Below are 18,509 nucleotides of genomic sequence, written 5' to 3'. Positions count from 1 at the left end.
AAGAAAAGATACTGCGAGGCATTGAAAAGTACTGGACACCCGATGAAAGTGGCGAGCTTGTCCCACCAGTGGCGTTGGGAAATAAGATTTGTCAAAATGACTGTAATCAACATGGTTTATGTGTTAACAGAAGTTGTGTATGTCATGATAAGTTTGTCGGTGCTGATTGTTCTAATGTGAAAGGTAAGCTTACCTACATATTTTTGGAAAAGTTTTGAATTTATTTAACAAGGTTTATGGTTTAGAGTGCTTATTTCTGTGTTAAGTACACTAAGATAAAAGGGATAAGGGATTGAAGAAGAAACTGGGGTTATTGTTTATTATCATGTTTTAGGCCAAATTCCAATTTTGTTAGCAAGATACAAGTTGTGCGATATTAGAATTGGTAACTGCCTCACAGCTGGTATTGTAGGAGATGGATACATTGAATCAAACAATTTGACTTGCAAATTAAGAAGAGTTATTATTCGAGTAAGCAATCCGCCTTTTAATAAATTAAAATTTGGGTAAAAATGAATGCTATTTGTAAAAGTATGACAATATAAAGTAAAAAAATGCGTTACATCTGTTTGTTATATAGTTAAAATTAACAATTTAGATATCGCAAAAACCTTCTGAAAGATTTGGTATAGAATTCCAAAGTATTGCAAATCTTTTGAGTTATGCCGAAGTAATATGCAATGTGCCTTCATCACCTCTCGTTGTAAATAGAGACCCTAAGATCGGACAAGGTAATCCAGTTGGTGGATATGAAATACATGTATCAAATGATGGGAAAATTTACAGTCTTAATGACACAATATTTATTGTGTATGATTCTAAATGTATGAAATGCAACGTCAGCAATGGCTTATGTATTAAAAAGGTAATTGGTTTTACCGATATATTTTCCAAAATGATGAAAGATATATTATCGGAATGCTAGCAAAGTTTTGTGCAGCAATATCTTGTAAATATATATTTTGTGCAAAACAAATGAAAAAGCATGATGGATAGAATAAAGATTTTTAAAAAATGAACATGTTTACGCTATGTAATAGTTTTTCTTGAAGAATATTTTAGTATGAAATTCAAAAGCTACATGTTGTCGAATTTGTTCTTTTCACATTTTAGAGCAACTCGTGTTTGATCAACGGTTATTGTTTTTCACTTGGAGAACTAAATCCAAACGATTTTCATCAACATTGTGATCCATCTCGAAGCACTGATTCTTTTGTTAATAGACCAGGTAAACTATGAAATTTCTACATACAGGCGTAAGGGAATTCCGAAATTGTCTTACACCTGTACTGTATATAGGCTGCATAGTTTTTACGCCTTTGAATACCTGTTGTACAGGCTGCATTCATTGTATTTAAAAGTTTGTTAGTATTGTTTACAAATTTTATCTTACAAATGCATTTTACCACACGTAAATTAAAATATCGTAACGAAAATGCAGAAGTCTCACAACTTTTCCTTCTAACATATAACTTGTATACCGTTTTTAAAACTTTCATAGGAAACACAGTTAGTCCAGGATCATTCACCGTAATCTCGTATTCACCAACATCATCGCCATTGATAACATCAAGTACATCTTACCAGCCTACATCTGCTTTGAAAAAATCGTTCGGCATACATACTACCAGTAATACTAATGTAATATCTACATCAATAATGCCTGCCAGTAGCAAACCAAAAATTTCATTAAATCCAATAAGTGTGGACAAAAATAATTCATTTGCAAAAGGGATGTTGGGAACGCAATTAATCTCTGCCACGCCAGCTATAACAAAAACATCAATAAAAAGTCAAAGCTCGATTATATCAGTTGCCCACACCTTTATCACAGAAAAATCATCTTCTGTATCTATAATATCAGTAATAAAGAGGAAAAACACATCAAAAGAATCAATAGGCAGTACTGTTATTATCCAGAACACATCCAATACATCAAATATAAAGAGAACATTTACGAAACAATCATTTTCTACTATATTAAAACCATCTATATATGAACTAAAAAGTCATTCTCTAGAAGGTACCATTAAAAAAATTGGAACGTCGTCTATTAAATTAACTGCTTCTTTATCCGTCACAGCAAATTCGAAAGATATTTATACATTCCTGACAAAAGAAAAAACAATTTCAACTTCCAGTTCTACTTCAATTTTGACAGCAAATAATGTCATCGTTAATGCAACTAAAAGACACACATTGGCATCTTTCACGTCTGCAGCGGATATAACTTCCTTTCTTTTCAAAACAGTACAACCCACACAAAAATTGACGACTACAAAAATAAATTACTCCGGTAGTATTGTTGACAATAATGTAACGAGTGCTGTAGCAAGAACAAGTGGAAAACTTATAAAAACTCTGTTTATCTCGCCGTCGAAAACAGAAAACCAAATGTCATTAACCACAAGAATTTCAATAACATGTAAGTGATTTTACTCATAAAAGATTTTGCTAACAAATAGTTTAATTTAAAGTTTAGCAGATGTGTCATAGATTTGACAGTTAAAGTGTCAAGATAAAATCTATATATTAATACGCCTTGTGTGTGTGTGCGCACGGTGAGGTCATGGCACACAAATCACGGGTCACTTTCTTACGACGTGGCGTTACGCTAAAATTTACCAAGTTAAAAAAAAACGCAAATCAGGGGGTTACTATTTAAATATTTAATTCTCTTTTCTTATTACTTTAAAAAATAAAACTCTTTTTCTTTATTTTATTAAAGCTAATTTTTATTTTATTCTCAAATGTTTTATTTGTTTCTTTGTTTTAAAAGCACCGTTGGTCGTTATAGATAGAATAATTTAATTCTACCCCGGATAACCATGTGCGCGCCGTATCACACGGAAACAAAGTTTATCAGCTGAAAAATGAAAACCGAAGCAAAGAAGGTTGTCTCTTTTTCAAATAATCCTGAGAAAAGTTATGCCAAACAATGTTTACTCATCATGAGGTTGAATTAAAGCTTATTTGTTTCTTCTATCGTTTTTGTGTTCTGGGACCGAGGTTGCTTTCTTTTTCAAAAAAGCTATCGAATTCGAATGATAATTCGAATCTAAAATGTAAAAAACAAAACTGTTTTTCTTAACTGTCTTAACTTTCTTAACTTTCAAAACTGTCAGACAATTGTAGCTAGCTATACATTTTCATTTTGTTTTCTTTGGGATGAAGCTAAGTTTAGCAATCGAAGTAAAAAAACTGATTGGACTTTTATCCAGAGAACGCTAGCTACTACTGAGAAAGCGAAAGAAAAGCAGGTGTTGTTTAGATTATCTGGTAGAGAAATGAATTTAGGTGAATAACGTTTTTAAGCCATTTACACGATTCCAGCTAAACTTTCACTTAAATATGAAGTTAAATATGTTTTGTCTTCACCCTGAACATATTTTTTTTGTAAGAATATACTCAGGGTCCAGTTGAAGATATCTTAAGAATATGTCCAACCTCGATTGTTTGTTCTAAATAAATATAAAAAAAAATTGCTAATAGCTAAAGCTACTTATAGCAAGCTTTATTTTATTAAGGCATTATATATTTTTAGGCCTCGAGGGTAGTATTTGTCAAGAAAGTTAAGAACTTTTTTTATAAGAATATACTCTAAACAATGGGTCAGAATATCCTAAGAATATGTCTAAGCTTGATTGTTTGTTTTAATATAAAAATTTGTATGATGCACAAATTTAATTAGAAGTTTACTTTTTTATTGCGTATATATCTCACAAACTAAATCTTTTTTTCTCCAAAGCAATGGGCAAGTACACCCGGGGAAGTTAAGAACATGAAGGCTAAAAGCGAAAAAAAAACACTATTCTTATAAAATACAGCGTGTATATCGTAGAGAAAAATTTATATAAAATGTAAAAAGTAATTTTTCCGTTGTTACTGTTTTTAAGGCTACGTTATAATAAACCTTAATGTAAACAAAGTTAAATTAATGTTTACATCTGTTACGTTACCGTTTGAAATATATTCGATTCCTAAATTCGAAAACACTGTATTGTTATCATGCACGGCACGTTTACTCATTGGGAGAGTTGCTGTATAATCTTTTTTGTGTCACTTAACGATTTTTTCTTATGTCTGGTATACTATTTTCCTTGGTGTACTTCTGGCATGGCAAAGCAAGTATATAGTTTTAGCAGATTTAGCTTTTTACATAACCGTTGTTAGACACCTTCGATTTTGTTAGACGTTTTGCATTGTTATTTTATTTTATTTTTATTTTGTTGTTGGACCTGCTTATATTTCTAAACGTTCTGTATAATGCAGACTGTGAGCAACCTCAATCCCAGGGCTTTTATTCTCTTTTATTTTTATTTTTTTATTGCTGCACTTGCTAATTTTTTGGACGTTTTGTTTCAGCGGTTATAGATATAGAATAATGCAAGTTGTGACTTTTAAAAATTCAAATTGGTGTGGTCTATGTTTTTATTTGGCACCTATCATATGGACTTGATGAGAGATTCAGTGGATTCTTCCACGGGACTTCGGCTAGTCTTGTCATTAATAAGGATTAGACAACGATGGTTTTAGGTCTTCATATACTCTACGCTACTTTAGGCTCAAACAGCTTGTGCATTGGAAAAACAAACGGCAATTACAAACACCCTGACAATCCTCATTTCATTCTGCAATGTGTGAACGAGAGAGCTCATTGTACTTCATGTTGGCCAAAGTCGTTATTCTTTGTTCCTGAGTGCAACAAATGCTTGTATCAACAATCAGGTAAAATAGGTTTCAAAAGACCCTTTAAAATGTTTCCCTGTACATGGAAGTATAGCGTTACTATATAAACCACAATTGTTTTTTTAAATTTAGACGCTATTAAATGTATCTCCTTATCAATATCAGCAAAAACAACAGCATCATCAACAATGACACCTGTAACTACAAGGACACCAATAAAAACTCTTCAAACAACAAAAATGACAAACCAGAAAACTACTAATCCCATCACTACTACAACAACGACAATTTTAATGTTTAAATGTCCAAATATTTGTGAGATCAAAGCACCTCAGTTCAGTGGAGTTATGGCACATCCTACTCATAAAAACTATTTTATATCGTGTTGGCTGGGACGAAGAATAGCTTGTATGAAATGCCCAGTATCTTTATTCTTTAATGAAGCAATAGGCGCATGTGATTTTCCTTGGAACTTGTAAATGTGCTAATTAAAATATGTCCGACAAAGACGTCAATTTATAACAATTGATACTTTAAATTTTACTTTATTATTGAGAAAAAAAATCTAAAATTTCCCGTGAGAATATTGCGCTCATAAACTAGTTAGATTGGACAGGAAGATATGTTAAAAAAAATTATTATGGCATTTTTTGACAAGGTTTTTTTATAGATTTTTAAATCCTAAAATCAATCAAGATAACTACTATCGATAAATAATTCTAACTGACAACTAAGTGTCTATTTATCTGTTTTCATGGCTGGATTGGGTGGAATTTAGGTGGGTTTTGGAGGCACTTACCAGTAAAAATAAAAATCTTTGAATTTGAAATCTTTGACTCAAGACAACCAATAATACTTTGCGTACTATAGTAGTAACAGAACTATAGTACGTAAAGTATTTTTTAGTATTATTTAAGTATTTTATATCCTGCGTTTAAACTTATTGAAACTTTAGCAATATCAGTTATGACAAACAGCAATTTTTTTGTGTGTTTTAAATTTCTTTTCCACAACATACCACCTGCTTCAGACGGTGAACACAGGAAACACTCAACAACAAATTGAACTCACGATATGGTGGCTTCATCTTTATTTAAGAATTTTTACTTGAAGTACGTACAGTATTTTCAGTTGAATAAAATATTAAAAATATGTTCATGTTATTCATGTTAATTGCTACTTTGGTCTTTAATTGTTTCTTGTTTAACCAATGACCATCACAATAAAAAGAAAGATATTACATGTATCAAGATATTACATCTTTTTATTCAAACCAGCAATATATTTATATAATATATTTAGTTTCTGCAATATATTTTGATATTATTTATATCACCTTTTTCACAGCAGCTGATCTCTGGTAATATACAAAAGATCAGTCATGTCAAGACTTGTTTATAAAATCTTTCATTCCTGCAGCAGTTGGAATAATTGTCATAAAGGTTTAGCACGTGCAAGGAGGATATTAATAAACAATCAATACCAAACATTTTGTTTTGAACCCATCATTAAACAAACACTTAAGATAGTTGTGGCAGGTCCTACAGACGAGAAAAGAAAAAATTGCTTTTGATTCAACACAACGGTAGAGCATGTCGAAAATTTGAGAGCTCCTTAAATAAAGTTGGAAGATCCTTGTAGTTACTGTCACTGAAACCACGCTTGGATGTATCACTAAATAATAAATTTGCTTACAAAATTACGCTTTTGAATTGTATTTAAATATTCGTGACTAATTTTTCTTGCAGTTTCGTAGGATACAAAAAGCTGCCATTAGATATTGTGACCTGTCTTTGTTTTCGCCAAACGACAAGTTAAGTAAGAATCCGGTTGAAATTTCAAATTTGTCGTGCACAAATACTTTTGTAACCGGGTTACTGGAGATATGGAAGAACCAGTGTGAACGATGTACACAATATGGCCTTTTCTTAGCTAATACGTTTTAGCTTTTGTAACACTAATTTCAAATGAATCTTATTTATTTTCTAAGTCCATGCTAACAATTCCCGAAATATTTGTACTTACCCTTCCGTAACCAAGTCGTTAAAATTAATACATACGAGATCGAGGGGTGCAGGACAATTGTTGATATTTTTATTTTTAGAGCTCCAACCTACCTACTTTTTCCAAGCTCCTTTGCATTTATAGGAACATATAAACAAAGAATAAAATCAATTTTTTATGTATGTAGTTTTGTAGTTCAAAAAGAGAGAGAGAGAGCAGTATAAGATGAAAACTTCTCTGGAAAAAATTACCGGTGAAAAAGTTGATATAATTATCGCGTAAAATACAAGAAAAATTAGATCTTTATTTCTGTTAAAGGACAGAATAAAAGTTGAACATTGCTCCAATGTCATTTACGAAGGAGTTTGCACGTGCTGAGCTCTCTACATAGAAGAAACTACTGGTCATATTAAAATAATATGGCTACAACAACATGAGAAAATGAACGAAAAATCGGAACACATCGTTGTAAAGTACGAAAGCTCCTGTCAAACGTAAAAATCGGAAAATTCTAGAAGCATTTTACATTAAAATATTTAAACCCTCAATCAATGACCAATTAGTCATAAAGCTTTTTCCGACTATTTAGAAATGGCATAGCTTAACTCTGGAAGGAATTAGCATTCATTAGTGCATATAAGCTGTTTGTATGTAATTTTCACTAACCTTGAAAATGTACATAGAAGTACGGAAAGCTTCAGTTTTAATAAAATGAGTTTCATCTTTGTTTACGTCTTTATATGGTTCACTAGTACGTTCTTATAGGGGATATAGGGGATTAACAATAAAATAAGGTAAGTCAACCACCTGTGTACCATTTTTCAGAAAACTTGATCCTTAGTGGTTCTGGTTGTTGCTTGTGTATACGCCTGTTTGGTAATTTAATACACACGCCCGTCAGGCGATTTAAGACATTAGCCCGTCCGGCAGATTTTCTTATATGCTTGTCCCGCGATTTAATAGGTACGCCCTTTTAACGGTAATATGCATGTGCCTGTTAAAGAATTTTACACCAGTTTGGCAATGGTCTATGTGTGAAATTTATTGCAGAGAATAACTACTAACAAAGCTAAAAAATACGGATTTTACAAGTCGTATAGCTATAAAAATAAGGACCTAATAACAGTAATCTGTTACAAATTCGTAAGAACGGGTTCTGTTGGGAATTAACAATGTCAAGAAATATAATGATTGCCACATAGGAACTAACAATACGCCTCGACTGCAAATTTTAAGGTGATTTAGAACATCGCCCATTAATTTAAATCATCGAACCAATTGTAAGAAAACGCGTTACACCAAGCGAATTCAAGCAATAATATTTTGAGTTAAAGTTGTCAACTTTCCTATTTATGTCGTCGGCGGAACAATCGATTGTAAAAATGCAAAATTCTGTTAAATGTAATCAATTGATCAATTTTTCCTGAAAAATCTGCTTTGGGATCCACGAGGGTTGTAATTTTAGTTTCTAACTCATTCAAACATCAAAAATTTCTAAAACGAGTTTTCCTAAATGCGGACTCCTGCTGCCTACTGCTATTATTTGAGTAAGATTAACACTATTGGATTCATTTTTTACATGTGGGCATACCGCTTGTAGGATAAGTTTGACGACTAAATGTTTCCGGTAAGTAAAACCTGCACATCTTCTTTTGCAGTAAGATTTCTGGCTATATTATATCCCAAACGTTGTACAAGATATCCCCATACCCACTATCATTAGCAACGGAGAAAATAACCTTGGTTGTTAAGGTGTTTTTTTAAAAATTTTATAACCGTTTGTGTTTAAAAGGTTTCTGTGCCAAAGTTGAACAACATTCTATAAAGCGATATATGTGCCATTTAGATAGTCTTGTTAACGGGGCCTATAACTAAAGTCATTGAAAAAATTCGTCATTCAATTGTCGAAATAAATTCTACCCTTACACGATTACTGTTTAAAACTAATTCCACAAGTGAGTTCAAATTAGTTCAATTAATGGTGAGTCCAGTTTTGAATAACCGCAAAATGCTCCCTTGTTGTCTTTAATAATTTTGGACCAAAATACCATAATTTAAATACAGTATATCTTATACCGTCTTTTCGCCATTTTAATAACGAAAGTTTTGTCACCTTTGTAAACACATAATACTAGCAAGACCAAATGTTAAAAAGAGCAATTCAGAATACATGACCGTCTTATAAGGAAACGTCTAGGAAAACCAAGTTGAGTTGAGAAGTAATATACAGTTGAGCTGAGAAGTAATATTCAGTTTCAAGATGCTGGTATACGATTTTTAAATCTTCGTATTCAAATTTCAAAAAAGGTAAGTAATCGTTCACATGTCTTAAATCTAAAACCAGTCGCAATTTAGTTCCTTCTGCTACTGTACGTGGATTGTTAGTAACCTCTTCGAAACATCTTTTAAAAGTTGCTCAATACTTTGCGCTACAAATTCTTTATGTTTTAGATGGCATTTAGAGGCATTGTTCTCAGCAGCAGTCGGTAGCGGTTGAAGGTTAAAAGGTAGGCAATATCCCACTTAACACGAAAGGTGACGTATCAAGCACATCCAGAAAAAAAATAAAGTTGTTGTTGTCGTTAAGTCCATGCCCGCGTATAAGAACTTACGTATTTTTATGGCACTATGTGTGAGGTCCCAGAAAAAAGATTACCTTAGAAAATTTGCTTTATCTGGATACAGACATAACCTTTAACTGGCTTCAAGCAAACTTCACACACTTTCTTTAGTTTTTTGTCAACGAGGCAAATGCAACTCTGTTATTTTGCCTTGGAACGCGTAACCATGACAACAAGCCATATACAAAGTTAACGTGCTTTTGGATCACTGTGGTATAAAATCATCTGATAATATAATATGGAACGGTTATTCCTTTTAGGAGAATCCTCCCCACTTCTGTATAATTTTTATTGAAAATTGCCAACTGTAGTTTCTCTTACTTTAGCAACTTAACATTTTGATAGAACATCTATCGCCCTAATAATGGTTCGTAATAACATTTGAAGCATTCCATATTAGGGGTTAAAATTTGGTGATATTTTGTAATTTTTAGGTAGCTTCAAGAAAGTGACGTCTATTGTCATGATGCTGTCATGACTCCAAAAACGTTTTAGCTACCATTCTAACATCAAGTACAGTAGGATCGTCAACCCTGTAGTCTAAGCGACTTAATTATGCAAATTACTTTTCTGCTTTCTCTATTCATTAGATGCGGCATAATCCAGTTTCGTGGGATAACCACTATTTTTGAATATTATGACAAAGATACATTTTATCAAAACTCGTTTGTGACATGATTTTTTTCCTTGTCCCCAAAGAATAAAAATATTTAAGGGTTTAACATTAGCATTGGTGAGAAGATTAGTGCAAAAATATATGTTACAAGAACCAAAAAAAGGTTTTTACATTAATTCTTACGTTATAATACTTTACAAGTGGTAAAAAAGCTACCCTGGAAGGTGGAAGCATATCCATGTACAAATAAACTTTATAAGACTCGTCTTCAACTATGTCCATATACTTAAAATGAAGCAAAGAGCTTATACTTGAGTTAGTAAAGTTTTAAAACACTATTTCGGTAATTACATATATGTAATGACTATTTGATGCAGTAGTAACCACTTTTGCCTTACATTGATAATGTTGCAGTTTAAAAAAGTTATGTTTTTCCTCTGTTTGGCAAACATAGCGTTGAAAAAGCTAAAATTTATCTTTTTTTTCGCAAACAAAGTTAGTTACAGTAGTTAAATGTTATAACATGACATCTAAGTAAAATAAATTGTTACAATAGTAAATATGTAATAACATTATCTGATCAAACAACTTTAAAAACCAGGAAAATCACGGAAGACAACTTCTCTCATCATTGAAAATCTGTTTAAATAATAGATGCTCACAAAGATTATGTTAAAAAATGTTTTCGTTAAAAATATGTACGAAAAAAGTATATAACCTTAAAACTAATTGTAAACAAAGATATATATTTGCTCACTGGATACCTCTTAAACTTGGCAGGGAAATAGAACCGAGTGACAGACCAGAATTGTTGAAAATGAAATAATTCTGGGGTAAAATTCCAAACATGATGGGCCCCATTGGGGCAAATATAAAGTTTACAATTTAATACTTCGCGAAAATTGTAAGTTCCAAACACGAGATGTACACAAAGCAATGTTTTTCAAAGGTAATAATTTTGCGAAGTTTGATATGTTGCAATCAATGAATAATATGTTGCAATTGATTTCGGATGACTATAAGTCTCGATCGTATTCCACCTAATACTCTTTTTGAAACTAAATCATTTTCCAAATTCTGTTGCAGATTTTGTGCTTCCAGCACACTCACCACAAGCCCACAATCTAATCTTTGATTGACAATTTTTATGCGGGTTTGAAGTTGAATTAAGATTGCGTCTACTTGACTTACTTGAGCAACTATGGTGGGTAACTTTGCACTTGCGATGAATGCATTTAAAACTAAGATAAAAACACGCACCAATGCGAACATGAAATTTGTAAAAGCTAACATTCAGAGATCACTGTTACATTAACTGCGCAAGATATATTTTTATGTTTCATTTATCCAAAAAAATGCATGTTGCCATAAAATTAAGTAATATTTGTTGGAATATAAAATTTGCTTACATGGGATCAGTTGGGTGCAGACCTCTATATTTGCGTTTCCATATTTTATCAGGCTAGTAATACTTGGGTCCGTTGGTGTGTTAGGAACGGGCGTTCTCTTCTTCCAATTATGTTGTGCCAAAGCCCCTGTTAAAATATCAAGGGAAAAGGTTAATAATATTTTTGAGTAACACGCTATGCTAAAATATTGTCAAAATTTTTCTGTGATAGCAATTGCGGAGAATAAACTACCTGATACGTAGCAGAGCAAGATAGTACAGATGTAAACACAGCGTCTATACATTGTGATGTGATAAAAGAAGAAACTGATCAATCTGCGGAGAATAAGTTATCTAAAAAGAAATAAATATGTCAGTTCAACAATTTGCGTAGCAGTTGCTAGATTCATTGGACGAGCTTCTCAATTTGTGTGCATTTTACCCATGTTCTACCTTTTTCAATTGTTGTTGCCAGCTACTTTCTGTGAAGATGGAGCATAAGTTATCTTTTTATAGCCGGATGTTGTTAGGCACAAAAAGCAACAACAAACTAGCTAGGAATATTACGTAGCAAATAGTATATCATAAGTCACAATAGGAGTCATTATATTCACTATGCACATCATAAAACATTGTAATTTCCTTTGTCAAGAGATAGATCGTTCTCGAAGATTTTCTTGCATTTTTTATTATATAACATGCAGAAGAAGATCTTATATTAAGATTGCTTTCCTGTTGTTGCGATGGCCTAAACATTATTGATTAACTGATAAGTGAAGGGATGTACTGTCAACAAATATAATGACAAGGGCGGGCACTCCAAAATTATACACTTAAAAGTTATAAAATATCTAGGACACACAGAATCCAGAGTTTTTTAAAAACTTAACTGTCTATATCCTTGCTAAATGACAAAGCTATAAGAAAATAATGAAGATTTTGGAAAACAAAAAATCAGGGCGGAAAAAACATGATTGGATGAATAAGTGGAACCGAATAATAAACAATACTACGTTAAATATTTCAACAAGTCGATGACGATTGACGGAATTTATCTATTGACTGTGCTAATAAATTTCATGCAAAGTCATGTTTTGCCTATATGTGGTTAAAGTTGTTACAGAGTATTCGATATAATTTCTTTACATCAAGGATATATAATCATAGTGAAAATTGTTGCAGCAACACTTCGGCAAAATAAAAGTGCAATATAATTTTTCTTGTAATTTTTCTTATTAATGTTGGCATTGTGCGCAACCAGTATCTTCGATTCAGAATTTTTGCTCCGAGCCAGTCATTATTATGTCAAAAATCTGTCTGAATGGTTTTATGTACAAAAGTTTAAATACAAATCTAAGATATTGCAAAAACTATGAAAGACATCTGAAGTGTTTAAAACTTACGCATAGTTGCCTAATCACTATTCCCACGAAATGTATATCTCGGATTTGACTAAAATTCATATAATCCGCCAAATGTAATCATTGTGCAAAATAATAGTTTTATTCAAACTCTGCAAAGAAAACAAACATTTGAATATAATTTTTTTCTTAGTTAGTATTGTGCGGGAAGTTTGATTAATATACTTCATCACATTTAGCATACCATGATTTTACGGGAGCATTATCATAAGCATGCGTTGCAAAAGGTTGCACGGACTTCGAACTAGTGTAGCCGAAATTTCATGCTGCAAGGTCTTAAGCACTTATTATATATCTGAAACTATATGGACGACAGAAATTTAGGAAGGTTAAGGTGCATGCAAAATTTGTTCTTCATCTCCAAAAACAAGATAGTAAAATGTTTAATGATTCATTTCTCTTTGGAGTAGTGCTTTTATATTTTGCAAATATAAGTTATTTTTTTCAAATTCCAGTCGTTTTCCTTGCTGTTCTTATAATTTGTGTAAATGCAAAAGATTTTACATAAAAAATAAGAAAAATTCAGTGCGGTCTGATTTACTTTATATGCACTCTAGCTTACATGTAAATTAAAACAAAGAATGATGTTTGCAGAGTGCTATAACGTCGTCTAACATGTATATTATAGACTTGTTTTCAACCCATTTTTTCTTTGAGGTTTATATGGACAGTGGTAATTTTACAGCATTTAACGTTTTGATTGCAGTAACATTCAATCAAATGGAAAAGAAAGAAATATCACAACATCTGCACAAAATAATGATAACATCATTGGTTCTTTTAAACTATTAATATTTATTGTTTCATGTTTTATAGATATTAAACTTTTTTGATATTAATTCCTTAAGGTGTCATACTCCTTCAAGAAAGGCTAAGATTGTTAAATTTTGTTTCCTATTTTTTTAATGTAGTTTAAAAAACAAAGCAATTACACAATTGACTGCCAATCAGACAGGTTAAGTAGTATGTAATCACTTTGATGCCACACTGTAATTTTGTTGCTTTTTTGTATATTTTTGCAAAAACAACTGTACGTGCGCAATTACACAAACTTCCTACTTTCGATGATTCTATTTCGCTCACATAGTTTTTTCAGACTTTTACTATATCAAGCTTTCAAGGTTACTTTTTGACAAGCACACTATCCGCAGATCATTATTTGGATTTAATGATAATAAATTATAAAGTCCTTCGAAAGATATTTTGTTGCAAAAAAGTGGTTCGTAGAACAAGAATATCTTCGTGACTTCAGTTTTCCCGACAACATATTCTATCAACTATTCCTATCCCCGACTTATTATTTTTCGCTCGTCTATAAATTTTCCGAGAACTTTGCTATTGCCTATTAATAAAAATTCTCAGTCATATTATTTTTCAAATTCACTAATGAAATTTGACGATTACGAAAGAAGGAAAAACAACAAAAGAGGAAGTAAAAATAATATCTATTCATTTTTTTATTTAGTCGTTAGCCTGTGGAAAAATCCACAGGTTCGCCCGTCCTTTTTATACCGTAATGCGTGCGTCTTCTACTTGCCAGCATTTTGCGTGGCAGACAGACGTATACGGGTATTATCACATAGATAACCTTTTTTATCTGAGACCTAACATGAGTCGGAGGAAACAAGCGAATTCTATGAATTGGGTACTAAAATTTTGCCTAGATAGCGTAAGACACGGTTTATATAAAATAAACGAGGAACAAAATATAAAATGCAAAATGATATGGCGAGGTCTTCAATAAATACGTTTTTGCATTCTTAGAGTGAATGAAATTTAAATGCTAAGTAAAAAGAAGTATATATTTTTGGGATTATTCGACTGTGATGTGTTTTGCTGCGAAGTTTTAGCAGCAAATGTTTAAGGCGATTAAACAAACTTTACTCATTCTTAAAATCTGTTATACTTAGTATAAATAATTATTACAGCGTTTGTCACAAATGGAAAGAAAAAATCACTGTCTTACAGTGTGAAGAATGGAGAAATATTTCTCCTTTAGAAAAAAGTTAAGATGTTACAAAAAGCTTAAGAAACTGGAATTTCTTTTGTGACAAAAATAGTTGTCAGCTTGTGTGATATTCCACCAAAATTTGCCTGTTGCAGCAAAAGTCAACAAACATTTATCGCTTTCCCCACTTCGTGTGTCTTTAGCACGATTTTTTCTTGTTGACAAAGAAATAAATCAGTGCTAGACCAATCCGACTGTTTCAAATATTTTTTAAATGAATCCTGACCATGTGTTTGTCAAAGATTGCGTTAAGGTTTTAAAGTCTTTATAGTATGTGATGTGTTTTCTCTACTCATTCTTATAATCTGGCGTCTGTCGTAAATAAGCTGGAAATCTACAACATTGTGAACGATACAAAAAGGTTGTAAAAAGCTTAAGGAGCGGGCATTTTGTTTGTGACAAAAATAGTGATTAGCCGGTGCGAAATTATCGGTTTTGATATTTTCTGTGTTCGGATCACAATTTTTTGTTGTTGACGAACAAAAAATATAAGAAATTAGGAAGTTCGAGTCCCTAACCAATATCACATCCGAGACAGTAATTATACCGAAAAAAACTATTCTACTCAATACTTATTAACGCATACTTCTTCGGTGTCTTTTTAATTAGAGCCCAATTACTTGGGAGGTCACTACATATTTCATTTAATTTTTTGTAAAATAACTTCCTACTAGATGTGTTTAAAATGAAAACGGCTAAAAATATTTTGATATCGTCATTGCTATGTGCTATAAAATTTATTAGAACTGATAACAACAATAAATGAAAATAACGAAAGAGCGCAAAAGTGGTTTTTAGAATGTGTCATGGACAATAATTTGCAAACTTACATAACAATCAATTAGAGCTACTAACATTTAACCTAATCTTACTTACTGATTTTATCACCCGATTTAGATTGTTTGCATGTCGTCAAAGTTACATAACCCGCAACCAAGGTGGGATTATATTTCTGGCAGTCGGAAAATTTATTATTTTAGATGACACATCGATTTCCAATTACTTTCCTCTTTAAGACTTCTTGTATTTTTGCACCTAAAAAATTAAATTTAAATTGCTATATTGACACAAAAAACCACTAATTACTTTATTTGTCTCGAAAAAAGTTAAAAAAATACTATAAAAGGCAAATGGTAAAAAGTATATTCACAATCGCTGTAAAGAGGGTAGAGTAAACAAATAGGATTTGAAATATTTTCTATTTCCGCAAGTAACGATTGACAAGAAGGAAAGACAAGATATTCTCTTATCTAATTTTTCATCACATCATTTCTTTAAAGCAACAATAACGCAAATTACAATATCAATCATGAATAAAGTTGGTTTATGGATCTGCTCTGTACTGCTATGTTTTGCGTCAGGTTTGTTAAATAAAATAATTTTTGTACTCCAAAAAAAATTATCAATAATAAATTTGGTGAAAAATACTTAATTTTTCTTATATTTTATAGTGTCATATGGACAAACTCTTAATTGCACCAACATTCCAGATGTCCCAACAAAACCACAAGATGGTGAAATTACTGCAATACTGTCAAGCGCAAATGAAAATATCGTAGTTTGCAACAACATTATACCACGTAAGTATGAAGCAAGCTGATCCAAATCTTTTTTTTTAACATTGACAAAAAATATCCTTTTGCTTTCCGTTTTACAAACTTAATGGAGGAGTACCTACAATGGATAAAGCTGAAACAACAGATTATTTGAATAGTCCTTACCCTAAAATAGTCAGATAATTTTTGCGATACTTTTCCTAACGATAAAGATATGTCTTTTTAATTATAGACCTGAATCCTTTCATTGCAAGTCTCAAGTTATCGGGTGTAGAACAACTAATTAATCAAACATGTAAGTTAATAGATGATCTCAACGCTCGTCTTGAAATTATCAATCGACGACTTGATTGTGGACTTGTGTCGAGCGTACAAGAAGCTCGAAATTTGAATCAAATGCTGGGCAACGATCAAGTTTCAAAGAGAGTATTGAACGGCGTGAAAGCCAGACTTCTTGTTATCAAGAATCGTCTTCAAGCTATTATTACACCTGCAGTTCCCTGAATTTAATAATTTGTAATTTTGTTTACATTTAACTCTTTGTCTTGTAGTATAAAGGAAATAAATCTGTTCTCTGTAGAGGTTGTTGTTTTTTCTTATTTTACTTTCTTTTTAAAAAAAAAGTTTTTAAGCCGTTTTTTAAAAGGTTAAAATCGCTAAATGAAAGTCACGGCCATTAAAATTGCATTGACTTAAGGTTATGACAATAGAAGATCATCATTTTAATTAGTTATTACCTAAGGTTGAATATTTTAACATCGTTATGTAGTTTTCGCGACATTGTAGTAGTTGGTTGTAATCAAGTGAATATTCTATATAAGGCTTCACAGATATCAAAACAATGATAGCATGAAAATGATGAGATCAAAAAATCATTAAACCAGAATGTAAGCTGTAAGCGTGTGTCGAAAGGACATGATTCTATACATATTTTGGTTAACCTCTTAACATAAAGAAAACGGGTGAACAAATTTGTACTGCTCACGTCATCATAACTCCTAAAACAATCTAATTTTTATGATGAAAGTGAAAACTAAGGCATCTTCGTCAGATTTTGCATTCGTAGTGTTGATATGGATTCTTCATTTACCAATATGTCCTTGGAATATTGTTGCTTAAAGGTTTTAATAAGATGGCAGGATTTAGTAAGCACCTTTTCATCATAGCTAATAATGAATTTCTTATTAACGAGAAATTGTAGTAGCCAGTTAATGGTGTTGTCATAGATCTTTTGTTTTTGCACTTAGCATTGCATTCATGTGTCATTACAAAAAATATTGGTTTGCCAATTGTCCTGATGACTTTAAACAAGTAATTTATAGGCGTTAGGTCGATAATATTGTGTTCTATTTAGACGTCCTAAACACTGTAGACTGTTTTACGCAAATATGAACACTTGCCATCTGTGAATATCGTTTAACCTGATAGCAATAACAGACTTTCTTTCATCGATTCTAATGTAACTTGTTCTGGAATTTCCTGCATCACCACAGTTTCATAAATCTATGTTTAGCATTCTATAAACTCATCTTGACAGTTTAATTACAAAAACATTCAAATTCTGGTCAATCGTTGTTTTCGAATGTGTTCCAGTTGGTCCATTTTCCGAAATGAGTTAGTTAAGTTGGAAAACATTTTTTGCAAAAGTGGTTATCCTATTAGCTTTATTAAAAACTGTTTTTAAACAATTTGCATAAGGACATTCAACCGATACTGTTGAAAAGAAAAGCGTCATCGTTTTTCGGAATCTTGGTCAACTATCTAACAACAACTTGATATAAATTAAAAAAGATTTTTTAGAAATGCTGTAAGCAAGATGTGACATTTAAAACTTCCTATAGATTTTCATGTCTGTTTGAATTAAAATTCCATCATGACTCAACTCAGGTGTGGTATAGCGTTACACGAGCACAAGATAAGTTGTTACATTTTATTGTGAAAATATACGCCACTAGAAGGTAACAGTAAAGGAGCATATTGAACGCACTTAACTTACAGGTAGAACATATGTGTTGCTTGGCACCCATGGTGTGTATGGTTGCGCACGAGTGTGCGAAAGCCGTCAATTATCGTTTGATAAAACCACTGTATTGGCTCATGGGAATAATTCTTTCGATATCAAATAAAAGAGAGCTCACTCATTATGTATGATATGAATTCGTTTAAAAAACATATGATCTATACCTCTATTGTTACTTGACAGAACA

At 31.9% G+C, this 18,509-nt stretch overlaps 2 protein-coding genes across 2 annotated transcripts; both read left to right on the top strand.

Moving 5' to 3' along the window:
* The first annotated feature begins 1,627 nt into the window (after positions 1-1,627).
* On the top strand, positions 1,628-5,461 carry LOC130636778 (uncharacterized). The gene is made up of 3 exons (XM_057446626.1): positions 1,628-2,425; positions 4,564-4,728; positions 4,822-5,461. The coding sequence occupies exons 1-3, from the start codon at positions 1,660-1,662 to the stop codon at positions 5,166-5,168; spliced, it is 1,278 nt and encodes a 425-aa protein (XP_057302609.1). The 5' UTR covers positions 1,628-1,659; the 3' UTR covers positions 5,169-5,461.
* Positions 5,462-15,264: 9,803 nt separating this feature from the next.
* Positions 15,265-17,119, top strand: LOC130629577 (uncharacterized). The gene is made up of 3 exons (XM_057442862.1): positions 15,265-16,107; positions 16,198-16,326; positions 16,535-17,119. Exons 1-3 carry the CDS (start codon positions 16,056-16,058, stop codon positions 16,804-16,806), a joined length of 453 nt encoding a protein of 150 aa, XP_057298845.1. The 5' UTR covers positions 15,265-16,055; the 3' UTR covers positions 16,807-17,119.
* The last annotated feature ends 1,390 nt before the right edge of the window (positions 17,120-18,509 follow it).

Source organism: Hydractinia symbiolongicarpus, chromosome 1 (genome assembly GCF_029227915.1).
Source record: "Hydractinia symbiolongicarpus strain clone_291-10 chromosome 1, HSymV2.1, whole genome shotgun sequence".
NCBI classification, from domain to species: domain Eukaryota; kingdom Metazoa; phylum Cnidaria; class Hydrozoa; order Anthoathecata; family Hydractiniidae; genus Hydractinia; species Hydractinia symbiolongicarpus.
Note: the sequence above shows the minus strand (reverse complement) of the source record. Positions and strands in the feature narration are given on the sequence as shown.

Bases quoted from the DNA above. Each gene is read 5' to 3' on its own strand.
- LOC130636778 (XM_057446626.1), top strand. From the start codon at position 1,660: ATGCCTGCCAGTAGCAAACCAAAAATTTCATTAAATCCAATAAGTGTG. The intron at 2,426-4,563 runs GTAAGTGATTTT...ACGCTACTTTAG, and splicing joins CACAAGAATTTCAATAACAT to GCTCAAACAGCTTGTGCATT. The intron at 4,729-4,821 runs GTAAAATAGGTT...TTTTAAATTTAG, and splicing joins ATGCTTGTATCAACAATCAG to ACGCTATTAAATGTATCTCC.
- LOC130629577 (XM_057442862.1), top strand. From the start codon at position 16,056: ATGAATAAAGTTGGTTTATGGATCTGCTCTGTACTGCTATGTTTTGCG. The intron at 16,108-16,197 runs GTTTGTTAAATA...TATATTTTATAG, and splicing joins ACTGCTATGTTTTGCGTCAG to TGTCATATGGACAAACTCTT. The intron at 16,327-16,534 runs GTAAGTATGAAG...TTTTAATTATAG, and splicing joins TTGCAACAACATTATACCAC to ACCTGAATCCTTTCATTGCA.